Genomic DNA, 19,437 nt, shown 5'->3' with positions numbered 1-19,437 from the left:
TTTAGCATTTTTGAAGTAATTTTCTCTTCCATGCTTTGGGGTTTTTTTATTTTTTTATTTATATATATATAATTAAACTACCACAAATTTCTGTTATTTTATAGCCTGCAGTTGTTTTTGTCAGATACAAGTTAAGCACTGTCGGGCTGTGTAAGTACTTGTATTGGAGATTACTTCAACTTCACCAGTATTGGCACTGGCAATTCAGAAGGGAGCACTTTTCACTCCACTTTAATATGGAACTGATATCTCTGCCTAATTTTATAGCATATTTTTTGTGTTAGCACTACCATGGCTTAGTGGTTGGTAAAAAGACTCATATATACCGGTCCCATGCCTGTAAGAGGACCCACACGATGGAACTGCTCTACAAAAAGCTGCTGAAAGGACTGAGACCTGAAGAAATGCTTTGTTAAGTGCTTTGGCATTTTTCAAGATGAGAGATGCTATGGATATGCAATGCATTATTTCTCTCGCATCCTTGGAGAAGCTTGAAATAAAAATGCCTTTCAGTCACTGGACACTTCAACATCCCTAGCAGAGAAATTGAAGCCCATAAAATACTTTTGCAATATTACTAGCCACCGCTTTTGTGCCACTACTCCCATCTCGCCATGAATGAATATTATACATAGACAAAATTATTAAAACCCGTTGAAATTATTTTAGTATCCCATACTGGAAAAGTGTATAATATACTTCACATTAAGCAGTTAAAACTGTATAAAACGTCATAACAAATCACAGTATATATCTTTATGATTGCAGGAGGGTATCACAGTATTATCTTGACAGCTATTCTGTAGCCAGCTGACTCGCCACTGCAATCAGTGGAGGAGGACACGAGGTGCAGCTACATGCAGTCTGTTGCTTCAGCGGAAGAAGCGACAGGAGCTTCAGCCAAACCCGCGATGAGCAGCGCTGCTGCGGCCGGGGAGAGGGATACTGAGGCCGTGCGCTGCGCTCTCCAGCCGACAGGCTGCCCCAACGCTGCTGCACAACTTCTGCCCCGAATGCAGCCTCATTCCGATCTGTGTCTCGGCGGGGCCGTACTTCTGCCTCAACATCCCAGGCCACCCGGTGGGTGCTCCCCTCCGCAGAGACGGAGGTGTCTGTGCTCAGAACGCTCCGCCGGGCTGGGTACCGCGGTCAGGGCCCCTCGCTGCGGCACGGGGAGCCGCAGCTCGCCCCTCTTTCAGCCGGAGGCCGGGTTTCGCAAGGGCAGGGGCCGCCCGCTGCGGTACGGGGCCTTGGCGGCGCCGCGGGGGGGAAATGGCTGCGCCGGCCGAAACCTCGTCCTGCCGCTGGACCCCGCGCCTCACCGCCGCGCCCTCCCGCCAGCCGCCCAGCGGCTCCTTCACGCGAGATCCCGCCGGCCGTGCTCTGACAGCGCTCCGCCGCCGCGATCTCCCCTCCTGCTGGGAGCCCCGGGCGGAGGCCGCGCCGCCAGCCGGGAGGCTGCAGGACGAGCACAGTAACGACCCCGCAGCCGCGGAGCGGAGTGGAGCGGAGCGGAGCGCCGCACCGCCGCCCGCCCGCCCGCCTCGCCGTGACGGCACCTCGCCTAGCCCCGCCCCGCCCCGCGGGTCTCCCCCCTCGCCTCGGCGGCGGAGCGGCCGCCGCCCCATCCGCGGCGGAGTGAATGGGTTGCCATGGCAACTGAGTGAGGCAGGCAGCAGGCCGCCGCGGCCCCAGCCGCCTCCGCTCCGCAGCGTGTGGGCGAAGAGGCAGCGGGCGGCAGCCGGGACCGCCGAGGGGAGGCCGGGAGCTCGTCGGCAGGATGGAGGACGGCTTCTCCAGCTACAGCAGCCTCTACGACACCTCCTCGCTGCTCCAGTTCTGCAACGGTAAGGGCGGGGGCAGCCTGCCGCTGCAGCCCGCGGCGAGCAGCGGGGTCCCGGAGCCCCGGCGGGGCGGAGACGGAGGCCGGCGCGGGGAAGGCAGAGCCGGGAGCGGGCCTGCCGGAGGCTGCCGGCGGCGTCTACGCCGCCCAGGGCCGCCGGGCTCCGCTGCGTAACTCGCGGAGAGGAGGAGGAAGAGGGAGGAAACTTCACCCCCCTCAGCCTTCCCCATTATACAGCTGGAAACCTGCCAGCCTCGGCGCCGGGGTGCCCCTGTGAGGAACTTCTGCACCTCCTTCACGGGAATATGCATAGATATGTGTGCGTACGTATCCCTATAGGTGTATGTGTGCATCTGCCCCCAAGGCAGATCTGGTAGCCCTGGCTATCACCCACCGCTGCGCGTCTCCGCTGCGCGTATGCCAACGAACATACACACATACATACAGATACATACACACACAAGTATGTATGCGAGCGAGCTGTGGGCGCACGTATGTGACCCTGAGCCGCGCACTGTCCTTCCGCCCCCCGCACCGCCCCGCTCCGTTCCGCTCGCTCCCTGGGGAGCCCATCCAGCGGCTGTCCACTCCAGCCAATGACAGTTCTTAGGTGTCGGATTCCTGCGTGGAGTTACGGTAGTTAGCCTGCAGTTGTTGATTTAGCTTTCTGTTATTTCTTAAGGTAGGGGTTATTGGGGTGGTGGCGTCACCTGGGTGGCAGTGTGACGGGAGCTGCTGGGCTGCAGTGTAGGGTCGTAAAAAAGGGAGGAGGAGGTGAGGAACTCTCCTCTGAGGAGGTATTTGGAGATTGGACTGTGTAGTATTTGGGATTATTCTACTACCTGGTGTTTACTGTTATTTGAGGGGAAATTAATCTGGTATCCTAAGTGATACAAAGAGTTCTTCATGGTAAACTTTGAACTCGGAGCACCTAATTTTGATTCTGGTTATTGCTTCCTAGCAGCAAAAATTGCAAGCATTCACGATCTCATATTTAATAAAAAATTTATTTGTGGATCTTTATTCCTCCAGGTTTTAGTAGCAGCCTGTCTTTCTACTGCTATCTGAACAGCTGGAGTCATGTTCTATTAAATTACTTCATGACAGCAATGGCATCAAATGTAGCTGCTTCTTGTGGAAGAAATGAAGATGATAAATTGTATGGGTTTTTTTGGTGGTTTTGGGTTGGGTTTTTTTTTGTTGGGTTTTTTGGTTTTTTTTTTTTGTTATTTTTTTGTTTGGTTTTTTTTTTTTTTTTGTGATGTGATGCAAGAAATTGGCAGGTTAGCAGAAAACTCTTTAATACGTGTAGACCTTGGGATTGTGGGAGCAGTTTTTCAGGGCATGAGGAGTTATGTGTGTGGGCTGTGCATTGTGTGGGGACACTGTATTCTCAGAGCTCTTCAGGAGAGAAAACTATGACTATGTATGGGGGTCGTACACTCATAGCAGATGCCTGTTTTGCCTAAACTTAATAAATATTTCATTGTAAGTACTTAAAAAAAACACCAAACCCAAACCATACAACAAAGTATTTCAAAGTTAGTACTCTCACCCATTTATAAGCAAGCTCTCCTCCTACCAAAATCCTCAGGCTTTGCTTTTTATGGTGTTCATGGTAGTAGCATGCATGTGGGAACAGTAGGAGTAGCAGCACTTTCTGAATAGTTTGAATAAGCAGAGTTGCTTATTTCTGAGAACTGTCAATCACGTTGATTTTGTAACTCTGAGCACCTATTATACATAATGGAAATAAGCCCCATGTATTTATGTTGTGCATAGGTTTTAAAATCTTGGTTAATCATCAAGTCTTATGTTCTAGAATGTTACTGATGAGATCACTGCCTAGATGTCATTTCATTGCATATAGTGAGCTCAAGGGCTGTTGTATACTTGTATTAGTCTGTGTTTATAAAAGAAAGTGGTTGAATATAGAAGCCTTTCCTTTATGACTGAATGTTCAGTGAGACTGTATTAGATGAGATGAGTAAGAACAAGAGAATCAGGCCTTTGTGGACTGCCTTGAGGTGATCAGATATTTCACACAGACACACATGACCCATGAGTGGAAAAAATACAGATAGAGGATGCCAGTGAGGATTTTGAGTTTAGAAGAGGAAAAGAAGATTACTTTACAGGGAAGCAGAAAGCTCTTGCAAGTGTAATGGGTAATATGAAAGACGATGTGAAGTTGGGAGTGGGGCAGACATATAAAAGAACCAAATAAAGCTAGGAAGTAGTAGATATGTGAAGGAAAATGGGATTTTGATATAGGATAATATGAAATACAGAAATGGCTGACAAGCAGTTAAAGTGATCATTGCTGTATCCTGTAAGTTTTTCTGTTCTGAACACAGAGGAAAGGATTAGTTTTAGTTCTGCAAGTAAGGGCATGATGGAATTTTCTGATAGTCTCAAATGGAAGAAATCGTAAAGAGGTTACATTGTGTTTGGAAAGGATACAAAGCCTGCTCTCCTGTAGACATAACTGTAGATCACCTGCAGGGGAGCGACTGAGCTCTAGCTTGGGCTCAAGGCTGGCTGCGGTTTCTCCCACCTCCCTGTCCCTTCTTCCTGCTTTGGGCGGGAACAGCCACAGAGGGGATGGGGGAGGAAGGGAGGAGTGGTGGGCAGAGGTTGTGATGGGGACGAGGGAGCAGGTTCTTCTCTGTTGGAAGACAGCAAGGAAAGGAGTAATCTGAAGGCAATCTTACTCTCTTTAAGACAGAAATGACATAGGGCTCAGGAGAAGAACTTGGATCTTCTTTTTCCACTCTCCCTGCTTTACTTGAATGAAGCACTAGTCTGCATGATTGTGTTGTAACGTATTTTTATGGCTTGCAAAAAAAAAAAAAAAAAAAAAAGGTAAATGGAGAAGGAAGAGAGAGAAGAAAAAGGCGAGGAAAATATGTTCATTTTGAGCTGCATGTCTAAAATCTAGGGCAAATATTTAGCACAGCTAGTTCAAAGACACCTACTTTCTTCAACTCTTACAGAACAGTGAGGGTAGGGTTGGCGTTTGAGAAGTGTTGTGTTAATGAACACAGGTGTCAGTCTGGGATAGCATCAAAGCAAGAAATACAGACTTGCATGTAATTTTAGGTAAGTTATTTCATTCTTGCTGCCTTAGCTGTAAACTCAGAGGAAAGTACATGCCCACTTTGGAGGAGTTTATTGCATTTGTTTGAAATCTCCCCCATGATATTCAGAGGACAATCTCTTCAGATGCACAAAATGTTTTGCTAGTTGCTGTGCCTATTCTGTTTGTTTGATTGTTTGTTTCTTAAGGAAGGCACTAAAATAACTCCTCTTAATGCCTGTGTTAAGTACAGTTCTGAACTTGAATCTCACTTTCTAGGTAACGAAGACCATTATTGGCTTATTTTGTGTGTTGAAAAGTAGAGTTTGGTTGTAGATGCCTTCCCTGGTATTGATTTAACTTTTATGTAGTTCTTGGGTAGAAAGCCATTATGTTTATCTACAGTCAGTCAGGTTGTTAATACTGTTTTATTTCAGCTGAAGATAGAAGTGGTAGAATACTGATGAGGCAAGATAGTGTCAAGGTTTCTAGCTTCTGCTTAAAAACTGATGGAGAGAACCATGCTGGACATGAAACTCTGCAGAATAAGGCGCATACTGGAATTAAAGAGAGTGCTCATCTCACCTCCAGCTGATTTATTGAGCCACAAGAGTGATCAGTAGTGATTATGGGCAGCATGAGGAGGCATATACAGTGTGGGCAGAGGTTTGTAGGTCATAGAATCATAGAATCATAGAATAGTTTGGGTTGGAAAGGACCTTAAGATCATCTAGTTCCAACCCTCCTGCCATGGGGAGGGACATCTCACACTAAACCATCCCACACAAGGCTTCGTCCAACCTGGCCTTGAACACTGCCAGGGATGGAGCATTCACAACCTCTGACCACAATTCTCTATCCACTTAAAGCCATAACAATGACCTAATAAACATAGCGTTCACTGTGCTAATGGCTGTAGGCAGGATTATTAGGCATGTAGAATGTAAAGGGTAAAATCTGTGATTCCTGTGCTCTGCAAAATGCCTGTGTGGACTAAAAGAAAGAAATGTGAATTTATCCTTGATCCATTTACAACTTGTAGCATCTTTTTATTCATCCCACTTGGCTAGTGGGAAAATTTTAGCTGTCAAATGGCTATTTCTGCAATGACAGATGCCTTGCTTGTCAGAAACTTCAAATGCAGAGTATCTGGGTAAAGCAGTAAAAGTGCATAACAAATTCTTTCTTAATGAAATTGATTTCTTTGGCAAGGGATTCCATAATATTAGTTACAGTTCCATTTAACTGATTACCTGAAGTGTTATTGCTAGTAGAAAAATCTAGAGTTTGAGAAAATTTTGAAGTAATACCAGCTATATTACTGGTTTATGTTAGAAAACCCAACCCTCTTAAAAAGAGACAGTTCCTTTTTACTCCCCTCCTTCCCTCCCAGATCACCAAATCATATTATTGAGATTTCTGACAGCTGATAGTTTTGATAACCATTAGTCACTGTTTCTTTTAAATCATGAAAAGTAAATTGTGTGAAAAAGTCCATATACTGTTCTGCTCAGTTTATTTCCCCTTTCAATCTTGTGCTTCTGTAATTAATGACCATTCCATATAATAAATCAAATATACGTACCTTTTCTCTCCGATTCATGTAGCTACAAGTGGATTGATGCCCTGTCGTTGAGGAAGTGAGTGCCACAAATAGGAAACCTTTATGGGCAGTGTTATTCTGGCAGTCACCTTTTCTTTCCCATTTGATTATCTGACTTCCTCTGCTAATATTCCCAAACACTTTCAGTTACCCTCTTCCTGCGTCTGGACCAAAATCACATACTATAGTATGGATTAGGGAAGTAACAATGGTAAGTTCAGCCTTAGAACTTTCGGGTCACTAGTTCAAATCTGTGGAGGCTTGGAAGAGACTGTAATTTGTTTTATTGTGATAACTTCCTAGGAATAATGCAAAGCGAAATTAGATTTAATTTAGTTCTCACTGGGCAGATTCATGCACTGTGTGTATGAGAAGATGTCGCAAGCATGTTCACAAAGATGTTGCAAACATGTTAATAGCATTATGCTTGTTTGGTTTTTTTCTCAAAATTTTGTAACAACAGAGACTGGCAGGCAAACAAGGCTTAAACCAGGGCATGTCTCTAGACCTGTTCTGTCCAGGACAGAAGTGAGTTTTGAACTGCGGAGTGGAGGACATGCCCTACGTGAAGCTTCTATCAGTTTTGTAGGACAGAAAAAGATTTTATTACCTGGAGCTGTTTGGACAGCATTTTTTTTTGTTGTTGTTGTTAAATTCTTTCATTAATGTTTGTTGTGGTTCTTACAATCAAACTCTCAAATGTAATGTTGGATCGGGCTCTACATTAAATGTCTTTTCCATGCATTTTGGGACTATATAGAGTGTAAATGGATTTCTTTTGTCAACTTGCTTCTAGAACTTACTTTCTTGTGGCATAAAGGGGAGGGGTGGCATACAGAAACACATATTTTCGTACATGCAGTAATCGAATGCAGGGTAAATCAGTATGCCATGAAATAAAAATAACTTGCCGTAATGGACACTTTCACAATATATATTGTTAGCCTATTAAAGCTTAGGCTATTATTTTTAATAAGACACTATATAAGTAAAAAGAATTTGTTGCCCTTTAATTAGCTATGTATTTCCAAATACTGAAATATTAAAGCTCATTTTAGTCATGAGTGCTGTTAATTGAAGTTACTGGAATTAATTTTTTCTTTCTTTTTTTTAAAAAAACTAAGCTTTTAAAAACAAAGAAAATATAGACCAGTTATGAGAGATGCTTTCATTGATAGGCAAAGCTCAATAGAGAATCTGTGTCAGTGCTAGCAGCATGGAGAGAAACTACAAGTATCAAGTATTTTATCATGAATAAAACAACATACAGAATTTCAAATGAAAGCATTGGGCTCTCAGCAGGAAAACATGCTTTATCTGATCTTCAAGGAGTTTTTAAAAATTCAACAATACTTTACTGAGCTGATAAAATATGTGTTTTAAAGTCTAATTAAGAATAGCAAAACTCAGATTATTTTATTGAAACTTAAACGACGAGCAAAAAATTCAAATAAGGATTAAAATTATATTAGAAGTACATTATTAAAAAGTGAATACATCAAGAGGCAGTGAGGGAGTATGCCAGTCAGCAACATACATTTTAACAGGTTGTATCCTGACTTCCCTTCCGTTTCTCCTTTCCTTCAAAACTTTAGACGAAGATTGTAAAGTTGATGTTGCAGTTCTTTTGTCAAGAGAAATTTTGCAAAGCTGTAATGAAGAACCTGTCTTTTGATCATTAAAATCTTGAGGAAGATGTGAGAGAATAAGTAGGAAGGTTGTGTGAAATGATATAATGACTACATTTTTATGGGATGCTTGCTTTTCTCAAATGACACTAATTGGACAACCATAAGGAATTGTGGAAGCTTAGAGGGAGTGCGGGAGGAACTATGGATGATGCTCTTCTTCCATGAAACACGATTTAAAGTGTTCGTCCATTGCATAATTACAATGTGGAAGTAGCTCCCTGAGGTTTTTTAGGGAGGTGGGGTGGGGATAATGATACGTTAACATGATTTCACCAAATTAATTATTTGGAAAGTAATTAAGTGAGATTGTCCTCACTCCATTACTTCCTCAGAGTGAAATCTGACATGGTCCATCATTTTCTTCTCTTGCTTTGAAATGACTGATTATTAAATAAGTATAATATGCTCGTTTGAAAACCAGTATTGGATGTCTCTAGTAGTGTTTTTAGATACTGTGAAATGTTGAAACTAATTGAATTGTTGGATTTAAATATGTGTTAACAGGAACCTAACCTGAGATTTGAAATGTGAGATTCTAAAGATACAAGATAGATGTACACATTTCAATATATAAACAGAAAAATTAGAGAAACAGTCATTGTTTCAAGCTAGTAAAGACAAGTATTTTTTTATGAAAACTTGTAAAGAACCTTGTATTTCATGAAAACTGGATGTTTCTTTTTTTTAGAACTGTGGTGAAAAAGCACAATAAATGTAAACAGCTTTTGAGATTTCCAGTTGCAGCTCCTGTATACCCAAGTGGGGATGACAGGACAATGGTGCCTAGAATTTCCCTGAGGCTGTGCAAGGTTTTGTACTCTGAAGTCAGCAGCATTAGGAACAGGTTGTTTGCTTGTTTATTTCCCCTTGGGGAAAAAAAAATCATCCTGAAACCTGAGAAAGATGCAAAAATGCAGACAGCCAGTTTCATGTTTATTTTATGTTTGCTAAAGGTAATTACTATTCTGTGGCTTCCTTTCCACTTCCCTGTCCAGCATTTCTCTGTTTTATGTAGACCTATTGTTGCCTATGAAGCATCCTTCCATTTCCAAAATGGAGATGCTGCTTTAAACAGCTTGCAGGGTCCAGCAGGTGAGTCTGCCTCTTGACCCTGAAGTAAGCACGTCAGACTTAATGTGTTGCATGACATGGTCCTGCTGCTCAGTGTCTGATGAATTGCATGCTGATAGAGGATGGCTTCTTGGAGGTGAGCAAGGTCTGTGGCTAGATGGGTGGTCTGGCAAGGCTAGCTGGGCCGCAGGGGGCAAGGGAGCCTTTATCTAAACTGCTAAAAAACCTTCCAGTCATTAGCATACCCTGAGACTCAGGCCAGCCTTTATTCAAACCAGTTTGCACTGCTGCCTTTTTGCTTTGCATCTTCCAAGTACAGGCCAAAATAGTAAGGCAGTGACAGCCAGGGCTCTGTGCAAGTTACCTGAAAAATCAGGCCATCTTTTTTAGGTTCCTAAACTGTGAACCTAAAAATTTAATTTTGAATTGAATTTAAGGAGTTTGTGTCCATGGATTGTATGAGGCATGGTTACAAACCATATATAAAATAGCTCAGTGTAACACACGAAACAATAGCTGATGTGGTTTGGAGTGAGAGATGAAATCCTGATGCTCTGCAGCCAGTAGGAGTTCGGCTGTGGACTTAGTAGGACTGCAGTTTCAAACTCTGGAAACCCTTATGGCAAATTCCACTTGTGTCTGAGAAAGTGAAGATTCTTAGAAATTTTGGCTCTCACAGTAAAAAAATATACTCCTCTGTAATTTAGCTAACTCTGATTAATGCCATGCATAGAGGGAGGTGTGAGGATAAGCTACGCTAGACAGTGTGTGCGTGAGTAAGATCCTTGTAGTGGCTGTATTTCAGTTTGGAAATACGTAATTTCCTCTGCGTTCAGATGTTTTAATGAACTAATTGGGGATCCTTTGTGACAGAAGATTTTGTACCTAAATTTTTTAAGTTAAGCATTTATATGTTTTGCATGGCTTGAGGCCTTCCTGTGCTGAGAAGTGAGAAGAGATCCATTTTTAATATTTGATTTGCTGTATTCTGGCAGATGTGTAGGCTGGGGTCAGCTACTGGTGGCATGGAGATAAACCTTTCCTCAGATGGTGTGCTGCAGGATCTGCAGCTGAAGGGCAGAAGGCTTTAAAAGAGAAACTTCTAAGATGCAGTAGCTCTAAGATGTATTTTAGTGCTGTGTCTACATTAGAAGGAAATGTGGGATAAGAGGAAGACATCTGTAAAACAAAACAGTTTACAGTGAGGACTCGAATATCTGTATGTCTGCATTTACTGTGGACTGGCTCTAACCTGATGCCATGCGCCAAACAAACCCACAGCAGTACTCAAGTGCTCCCAGTGCGCTCCTGGAGTGCAGTTCCAAGATTTGGCTATAACATGAACCAGAGGGGTGATTGGTGATGATTGCTGGATGAGTACCCTCTGAGTCCAAACTCAAATATGCAGAGAGAGACAGTTGTCAAAGTTAGCAGGCAATGCTGCTGGCACATCTACAGCTGGGGTAGTTGTGCTAAGTCGTCTTTGAGAGATGTTGTCTCACAGTTTTTGGTCTCTTACCATTGTTCCTTCTACTTTGGGAAGAAATATGAGTCACTCCTGAAAAGTTACTCACTTGTTCCATTCTGTTCTTCTTGAGAAGAGATTCTTAATATCATGAACAAAAGACCATAGGGTTTGTGTTGGGCTTGAGCACTTATGTAGGTCTGAAGACTTATTAATGGTTTGTTTATAAATAAAACTTATTATGGACATTGATCGTGTTAAGAACTGAAAATGAAAAACTCTTAACTTACTTTTAGCAAAGTGTAATGGATCAGATAAACTAAAATCAAGGCTTTACCTTTATTGAAAGATCTAAGCCTAGTCATTTTAAAGGGGGGAAATAGTATGTGGGAATAGCAGTTTATGTGGGCTTTTTATTATTTAATAGCTCAATGTTTCCACCTCTGTGTTTAAAGCTAAAGGATAGCTATAATAAGTTTCTTTGGTTAAGGGATTCCAACCCCTCCCCCAGTGTTATTGATTACCGCGTGTTGGGTTTTGCTTAGATTGTTTTTGCTACATTTGTCAGTCTGTTATCTGAGAGGTTTACAATATGTATGTTACCTGCATCAGTCTGAAGAAATCTTTTTATCACACTAGCAGTCTTTCAGAACAAATTTATAGCTGAATTAAATTATTAGTGATCTGTACTGTATTTCACCTGTCTTTTATGACCTGGGTCCTTTGTTCTGGTTTTTCGAAACAGTTAGGAAACTGAGTCCTTGGGATTAAATGTTTGGCTATGGTACTGAAAAATGTTTGCTGCTGTGTTAAGTGAATGCTTTATAACTAAAATTCATGGAAGTTGGAAAACAAATTTGTTGGTATGGTCTCCCAAGAGCAATAAATCTGTATCTACTAATTTTTTTTATGGAGTTCACGGTTGTAAGGCATTAAGGTGAAACTTTATGGCAGTGAACAGAGTCGTGTGGTTTATTCCAGCATTTTCTCATGTGTAAGTTATTCAAGAGATTCCATTCTGTAGCTGTCATTCCTAAATAGGATAGTATTGCTGGGACCCTAACCTTACATGAGTTCATGCTCCTGAGTGGCCGACATGCTTATTTGTAAAATTTGCTTAAACGAGGGGAGTCAATACCAGGGTAACCTACCACATCCCTAAAATTTACCTTTCTGATACATCCTGATGTAACAAAATCATTCTACTAACTTTGAAGATGAGTAACAATAACAGCTAATTATTTTTGTTTGGTTTTGGTGTTTGTTTGTTTGGTTCTTTTCAATTAAATGAAGGATACAATGTAACAGAGGTGGGAGCGACTGAATAAGGTGTGTTAAAGATGACAGGCCTGATCCTTCAGTTGTTACACAGTAAGAGGGTGTATAGGGTTGCTCAGGAGTAAAGGTTAATAAACCAGATTGCTGTGGGAGCTGGAAAGTAATAGCATAAAATTCAGAAGGCTGAGGTTAAGTGGATTCTCGTCTTGGGGGCAAACATGATGGCACCCCTGTCTCAGCCATCCATTCCCATTTTCAGGCTATGGTGGCTTGGGCAGTTAGCATACACCATGCAGCTGCCTGGGAGGAAGGTCTTGATTCCTCTTCCCTGTCTTGTTCTTTGTGGTTTTACCCACTCAACACTTGACAGACTAATTTGTCAGAGCTAATTCAACATGCTAACCCAACAGGAAAAAAAAAATCTATGCAGTGTTTGTGTGTAGTACTTTGGTTTTGCTTTTGCTGGATTGGTTTTCTGCCACACTGGAGAGTTAAATCAGCTTCCAGTGGCAGCAGAAGATTCATTATAGGAGGAGCGAGTGCTGCAGGCAGACTGGGTCCTTCTAGATTGGCCATTGTGTCTTGTGGAACTGGATCCTTGCTTTTGTCATTGCAGCTGCTTGTGGCACCATGTGTTGCGCGGCATCAATAAATTAATCCAAATTAGAAGTGATACCCATCTGTTTTGTATTATAGCAGGTAGAAGCCATTCCTTTTTTTCTGTGTTGTGCCAGGTGTAGTAGTGATAGGAAAAAAAACCAAACACTACAGGGGAGAGGCAGGCAGCCACAGGAAGACAGTAATGAAGAAGAAAAGTAATTTTTGACTGCTGCAAGTATGATTTATAACTGAATTAAAAGGTTATATAGGTGGAAAATCACATCTGCATCATCAATTTCATTTTCAGTCTAGTTACCTATTCAGAGTAGAGTGGAATAACGTATTTTTTTTACCAGAGATACTTGCATTTCTTCGGTGAATGTTGAGCTTTCATGGTTGCTTTCACGTGTGTCTGTGTGTGTTTTGTGGGGTTTGTTTTTTGTTTTCTTTTTTCCTCTCTGGAAGCTGTGAATCTCAATATTTTTTAAAATCCTTCTCATGTTCTTTGCAGAATATGACATCACATTTGATTAAAAAATAATCATAGCTAGCCCCAGGCACACAGGTGTACTCACAGTATTTTTGTACACAGAAATTTTAATTCCTAATTGCAGATCCTCTACTTATTTTATAGAGCTTTAAAACTTTTTAACTATGTTTTCCTTAGAAGTTAATTTTGTACTTTTGAGAGAGAAGGAGAATTTCTATTCAAATAACAATGATCTTTCCTTTCTTATGTTTTCTTTCTTGGGAACATACTGGTTTCATGGGCATGTTGATCAGATTATTCCACAGCTTTACAGGAAAAAACCACAACCTAAACCCGGAATTAATCAGTAGCAAATGTCATCAGTGTGATGCTCTCATTCTGTTCTCGAAATTAAATCTGGCTACCTGCAGCTGAAGCATTTCTTTTGAATACATCAGATTGATTGCAAGGGGAAGAGAAAGGTCCACAAGATCTCTGTCCATTGAGGTTTAAACAAAAATACCCTTGCAGAAGCTAGCAATCATCAGTGGTCCTGTTTAGGAAGGCCTGATTTAAAGCCTTGCACTGAAGAGAGTAGTTGTCCTTCCTGTTCACTCTTCTTTGTTTCCAAAAAGTTGAAATAAGCCTAAAGCACCTCCAGTGATTCCTGCAAGGCTCTGTGGATTTAGCAAAGCCCAGAAATTATCTGGTTGATGCTGGGTTCTTAACCCTGGTAGCTGTGACTCAGAAGGTTGAGAGATTTGTGTGCATATTGTTCCAGAAGGGGTAACCTCAGGGTTTTCCCTCCCTTCTAGTTTTTAATTTAAAAAAATGTTTAGCCTCGGGGAGCCCTCTAAATCTAAGCCTTTTACTGCCTCCTGAATTTGGCAGGTGCTTCTCTTGGTTTAAGTCTCTAGGCATGTGAGATGTGAAGCTTTGAAGTAGCTGCTGCCTAGCTGAAGCCTCTCTGGGGGCAGGGAGAAGGATAATAAAGTTTGCGCTTTTGACATTATATTTCTGTGTAGCATGTAGATATTTTAGCACAGGAAAAAGTGAAATGGATGATTTTTAGTAAAGATCCTAAAATTACAGAATTGCAAAGACTGTGTGTCTTTTGTTTTAATACGGAACAATTGCTAAAATTGATGGGGAAAGCCACATATTTTTTGTCAGAGTTTTAGTATCTACCATTATGAACTAGTTAATCCATTTAAGAAGCAGAACATGAGATTCAAGGGGGAGATATTTTGTTACTGCCTAGTTTTCTTATGTGAGGCCCCATGGACCATTGACAAGAACCAGGAAAGTTAAGAAAAAGTATTTGTGAAACCAACAGAAGATTTTGGATCTTTGTAATTCAGTTTCTGCATGATGTCTGATAGTCCCCTGTTCAGCTTAGCGAGCAAAGATGTGCAAAGCCTATGGCAGTCTATATCCCAAACAGCAAGCATAGGAAAAAATCCCTCTGCCTTCACCTTTCCTAGCAAGGCTTTTCAGATGCTCAGAACTGCTCATGTACTTCCTCCAAGTATGAAATTCATATAGGCCACCTTCTCCTGGCTATTCCTAAGTTTTTCCAGTCTGGCTTCCTTAAAAAGAGTGTCTTGAGGGAGTGGGTTAGAAGTAGGACAAATGCATCAGGGAGGAAAACTGTTTCAACGTCTTGACTCTGGCAGTGTGAAGGTCTTTCTGTTTGGCTGTTCCTAGCTGTGGCGTAGAGCACTTCCTACTCTGGTCAGGTTAGTATTAATGAGGATTACTAGGTTTAGTATTGGCTAAAATACAGAAAGTGATTTAAAAACTGCTAGTGTCATTGCTCAGTTTGCCAGGCTGTCTGGGCTTGTCTGCTGCAGACATCCCAGTGGCGTGGGGTGTCATTTTAGCTGTAGTCCAGGGCAAAACCCTGCGCAATAAGGGGAGCATGGTGCTCTGCAGAGGCACTAATGTTTTCCAAATCTCAGTTTGTTTAATTTGGACTATTTGGTTCCAGGTTGAGCAAGGCAGCTTGTTGGGGTTGTGAATCTAAGTTGTTTAATCAGTGCTTACTGATGCCTGATGTCCTACAGAACAAAGCTTCATTTTGTAAGCCAAGGAAAAGTAAGTGTTGTCATGACTTCTGTGCACTGTGGAAGCTTTATCACTGTGTAATTGTAGTTGTATGGCTTTTAGTAGAAATTTAATTTATATTAGTAGTCTAAATTATTCATTTTTACCTGCTGTTTATTGTAGTACCTTTTGTTTTGCTGTGTAGATATTTATTCAGTTTCTATTTGTACATAGCTATTTGTCACACTAAAATTAAATGTTAGACCTGTATAAAAGTTTAAAATCTATTTGTGCTGGAAACAGCAATTCTGTGAGTCCCTTGACAAGTCTGCAACTTGCATGGTTGCAAAATCTTTTCTCTTTTTTCCCAGTTATAACCAGGAGGCATTGATATGTTGTTGCTCTTACAAGTCCCTGTTACCTGTCCTTCAGTGTTCTATGGTTAAGAGCATACTAAACCTCAGTTATAATATGTTGCAATCTGTACCAGCTGAATTCCCACATCCATCACTGTGGGAGCAGAAACTTGAGGCAGTCAAATCAAACTCAGTCCCTCAAGCTCCTCCTAAGGTGGCTGGTGCAGGGTGCAGTGAAGAGGGTTCTTCCAATTTTTTACAGGCACACACCTTGGAAAACAAATGAGCGTTGCTGAAGTGACTACGGCTTTTAGAATTTTGCATCCTTTTTTTTTTTTTTATGATAAAAGTAACAGCTTCAGAAAAAAAAAAAAAAGCTTTTGACACTTGACAGGCTTCCAGTTGATAATTAGATACTAAAAAGGTGTGGGTTGGCAAGGTATTAGAGATGAATGATATGAAAGTTCCTATGCATTTTTCTTTAAGCAATGCTGTGCTGAAGATGAAGCCCTCTGAATAGCTGTGTAAAGCAGAGGTTTTAGAGTGGAAACAGATTGTATCCATTTGAAATAACCCAAGAGAATCTGAAGAAACCTACTGGCACTCTCATTTCTATTTTTGAATAGCTCCTTTGTTTAGGTAAGAAGTTCTTGATACAGCATATTATGTGTATATTTTTAGAACTGTGTGCCTTACCTTCTAGTTACACCCAATGTCTTATTCACTTTCACATTAACTTTCTGGAGTAATAACCTTTTTCTTGCACTGTTTGTTCTAAGCATTACCCTTCCTGCCTTTACACCCTATTGAGGGTGCAGAAAGGAGCAGCTGAAGAAGGGTTTTGTAGTTTGTGCTGAGGAGGAAGAATGGACAGAGGGAAGGAAGATGAAGCAGTGCCTTGATGCAGTTATAGTGTATGAAGTTTGTCATTAGTCCACAGGAAAATGGATTATGGAGAGATATGCATAAGATAATAGAAAATACATGGCATTTAGTACTCCTGTGGGATTTTGGGACATTCAACTTACCCTTTGGCAGGGTATCATCAGCTGTCAAAGGTAGTGGTGGTAGCAGAACTGGGTTCAGGTAGTGGCAGTTGCCCCTCTCTTTTTACCATGTTTCTGTCTGCATGCTTTGGGTTTTATTGCATATTCTGGGTATTGTGCCTGCTGGGAGCCTAATTCCATACTTTTCACCTGTGCACTGGATCCCAGCTCCTTCCCATGACAAACAGGGACTCAGTCCTACCTGCTGACACCCCCTGAGCTGCTGGCTGTCTGCAATAACTACTGGTGGGAGGCACTCACCCCATGTCCTGGGACTGTGATTCCTGAACACAGCTCGCAGAGGTAATTGTGTCCCTGTGTGTACTGACTTGAGATATGGGGCAGTCTCTTCCATATAGTAGCAGCAACAGCTGCCTGTGTTGCTGGGACTTGTCTATGGGCAGTAAGAAAACAGTTGTGATGGCCAGGTCCATGCTGCCAATTTTTAGATACCATTTTCTTTGCAAATTTTATCACCATTTTGATTTCTTGCGAGAGTTCAGCACTGTTGAGGGGACCCTTTTCCCACCACGCTGCTGCTCTGTTCTGTTTAACAGGCTGCTAGTTGTTCAGAAATCAGATGTGAGCTGCCAAAACAGCAGATGATATTTCTGCTCTGCATGCTGTTGTCTCATAGTGCTGATGTTCATTACGCTTCCTATATAGGTCTCAGCAGCACAAGTGAATTGCCCAACCTGACTGTATGGTCTTAACCCTACAAAAAATAGCTAAGGAGACCCTGTCTGAGGCTGCTGGGGTAGGACTGGGTAAATTTTCTTCTACCTGTGATTGACACGGGGGACATCTTTCACTAGATCAGGTTGTTCAAAGCCCTGTCCAGCCTGATCTTGAACACTTGTAATGATGGGACATCCACAGCTTCTCTGGGCAACCTGTTCCAGTCCTACTCCACTCACCACGCGCGGAGCAGGTAGAAGAGCAAAAGCCTCCAGAACCTGTAGTTCCCTGCAGAGTTTGTAAGGAAATGCAGATTTATTGAGTCTTCTCTTTATTCTGCTGTAGGCAGTTGTCTATGAAGCTAGATAATTTTTATGGTACAGATCCACAATGTTTATACACTGTTCTTGCTCTTGGTTCTTTCTGTGGATGAAGTAGCAAGCAGCTAGAAAGTTCCAACACCAACACCACACAAAATAGGAAAATTCTTAAGTTTTCCTTTCCAAGCTCTGGGAAGTTAGAAAATGTTAGAACTAAGGCTGCATAATGAAGCTTAAAACACAACTGTTTTATTCATGTGTTACAAGATTTTATAATTACTTCTTCACCCCCTATAATTTTCATAGGAATTGTGTCTCAATCATTTCACAAGACCGACTTTTCCTAAGTCTAATAAATCCAGTAAATGTATTTAATGTACATTTGAAATCCAGTAAATATACAGCCATTAAATTTGATACCCAGTTCAAATGCCTCTCTTTTTCTGTCAAGGAGAGCTAGCAAGGCATTGAAATACTTGCAATACAATAAAAAATATACATAAAAATTAATGAATAGGGAGTGGGAACTATCCCATTCTGTGAATAACTACTCAAAATGTGCTCTTGTTTCCATTTAAAAAATAAAAATAAAGTAAGGTGTGAATAGAATACAGTTGCTCAAGTGTGTGACTCGTTTGCCTTAATGGCACTCATTGCTAGAGCTGTTGCTTGTTGACTCCAGTGTAACTGGGGATGCCTGATCAACCAGATCACTTTTCAGCTTTTGACTTTGTGAATATGAAATGCTTGGTTTTAGTGAGGAATCAACATTTGGAAACAGTTACAAATAAGACCCTTGAGTGTAAAGAGTTCATTCACTGGCTCATAGAAGCTTTAGCCCTGAGGGTGAGAATTCTCTGCCATGGAGAGAGCCTGACTTCTGGGGGCTTCCATAAGTGGTCATGTTAAATTCTGGGAATATGACCTTCTGATATCTGTATCTTACCATGAGATTATTATGTTTTTGTCTTTTGCATGACTAAGTATTTAATGCTGAAGCTTTTCTGTACTAGGTTTTACTGTTGTCTGTTTTCTGCTAAACTGAAGATTATTTTAAAAAAGGTATGTCCTGCTTGCCTTGTCCGGCTTACAAAACTGGTGTGCTGTGAGCAGAAACTGTTTTCTGAACTGTCTCCTCTGTGCTGTAGGGAGAAATGTTTTCCAGTCAATTTCAGCCTTTTTCTCACCTCCCATAAATCTAGCAATTTCCAAGTTGAGTATGTTGCTCAGCTTACTGCCCATGGAAGTCACTGCTCTGTGCTGTGTTGAGGAAGTTTGCTATACCTGGGTGCTGTTTTGGGCAAGTCTTATCACTGAAATAATCTTTACATACTTGGAGACCACTGATCTGTGTCCAGGACTACTTCTAAAAATGCGGCTGTTTGAATTGTACTTGAGGATTGTAATGTTAAGTGGTGTCCTGGCATGTTTTGCATTTGACTTCTGAAGTTGTAGCCTACAAAACAAACAAAAAAAGGGGGTCAAATAAGAGTCTATAAATAGGTAAATAAATAAATTCCAGGTTCAAAAGTGAGAATCCTGAAAATATTAAATTTATTTAGTTCAGTTTGCTATACTTCCCTACCTAGAGTCTGTACACTTAGATACAGAGGTCTGACTTACATGAGGTCCACCCACATCCAGAGCTAAGAAAGCAGAAGACAGCTTTTGCTTTAAAGCTGTATGGCTTTAAGAGCCATACAAAGCCTTAAAGATTTGTCTTTGCTGGTAAGATCTAACCTCATCATGAAGGTTGAGGCTCAGATAGTTGGTAGTCATGTGGCTACAAGAGCTCTATCAGCCAGACCTTCTGCATGGTTTGTTCACCCTAGTAGTTCAGCTCAGTCCCATTAAGAGGTGCCTTTTGGAAAAGGATTTGCTCTGCACAGCCT

At 41.6% G+C, this 19,437-nt stretch overlaps 1 protein-coding gene across 7 annotated transcripts in view; it reads left to right on the top strand.

The window, feature by feature from the left end:
• The window catches only part of EML1 (EMAP like 1), a 134,645-nt gene that overhangs the window by 44,159 nt on the left and 71,049 nt on the right, over positions 1 to 19,437 (top strand). For 2 of the 7 annotated variants that reach the window (XM_065685366.1, XM_065685364.1), the window contains exon 1: positions 1,578 to 1,847. The exons of 1 other annotated variant lie outside the window; for it this stretch is intronic. In XM_065685366.1, coding sequence (XP_065541438.1) covers positions 1,781 to 1,847 — 67 coding nt within the window. In that variant the 5' untranslated portion in view covers positions 1,578 to 1,780. Of the gene's footprint in view, positions 1 to 1,576; positions 1,848 to 19,437 lie in introns of those variants that run through there. 4 more of the 7 variants (XM_065685368.1, XM_065685367.1, XM_065685363.1 and 1 more) reach the window with 3 other exon arrangements.

The sequence above is a fragment of the Lathamus discolor genome, chromosome 6 (genome assembly GCF_037157495.1).
Source record: "Lathamus discolor isolate bLatDis1 chromosome 6, bLatDis1.hap1, whole genome shotgun sequence".
NCBI classification, from domain to species: Eukaryota; Metazoa; Chordata; class Aves; order Psittaciformes; family Psittacidae; genus Lathamus; species Lathamus discolor.
The sequence above is the reverse complement of the archived record's forward strand: the minus strand, read 5'-3'. Positions and strand labels throughout refer to the sequence as shown.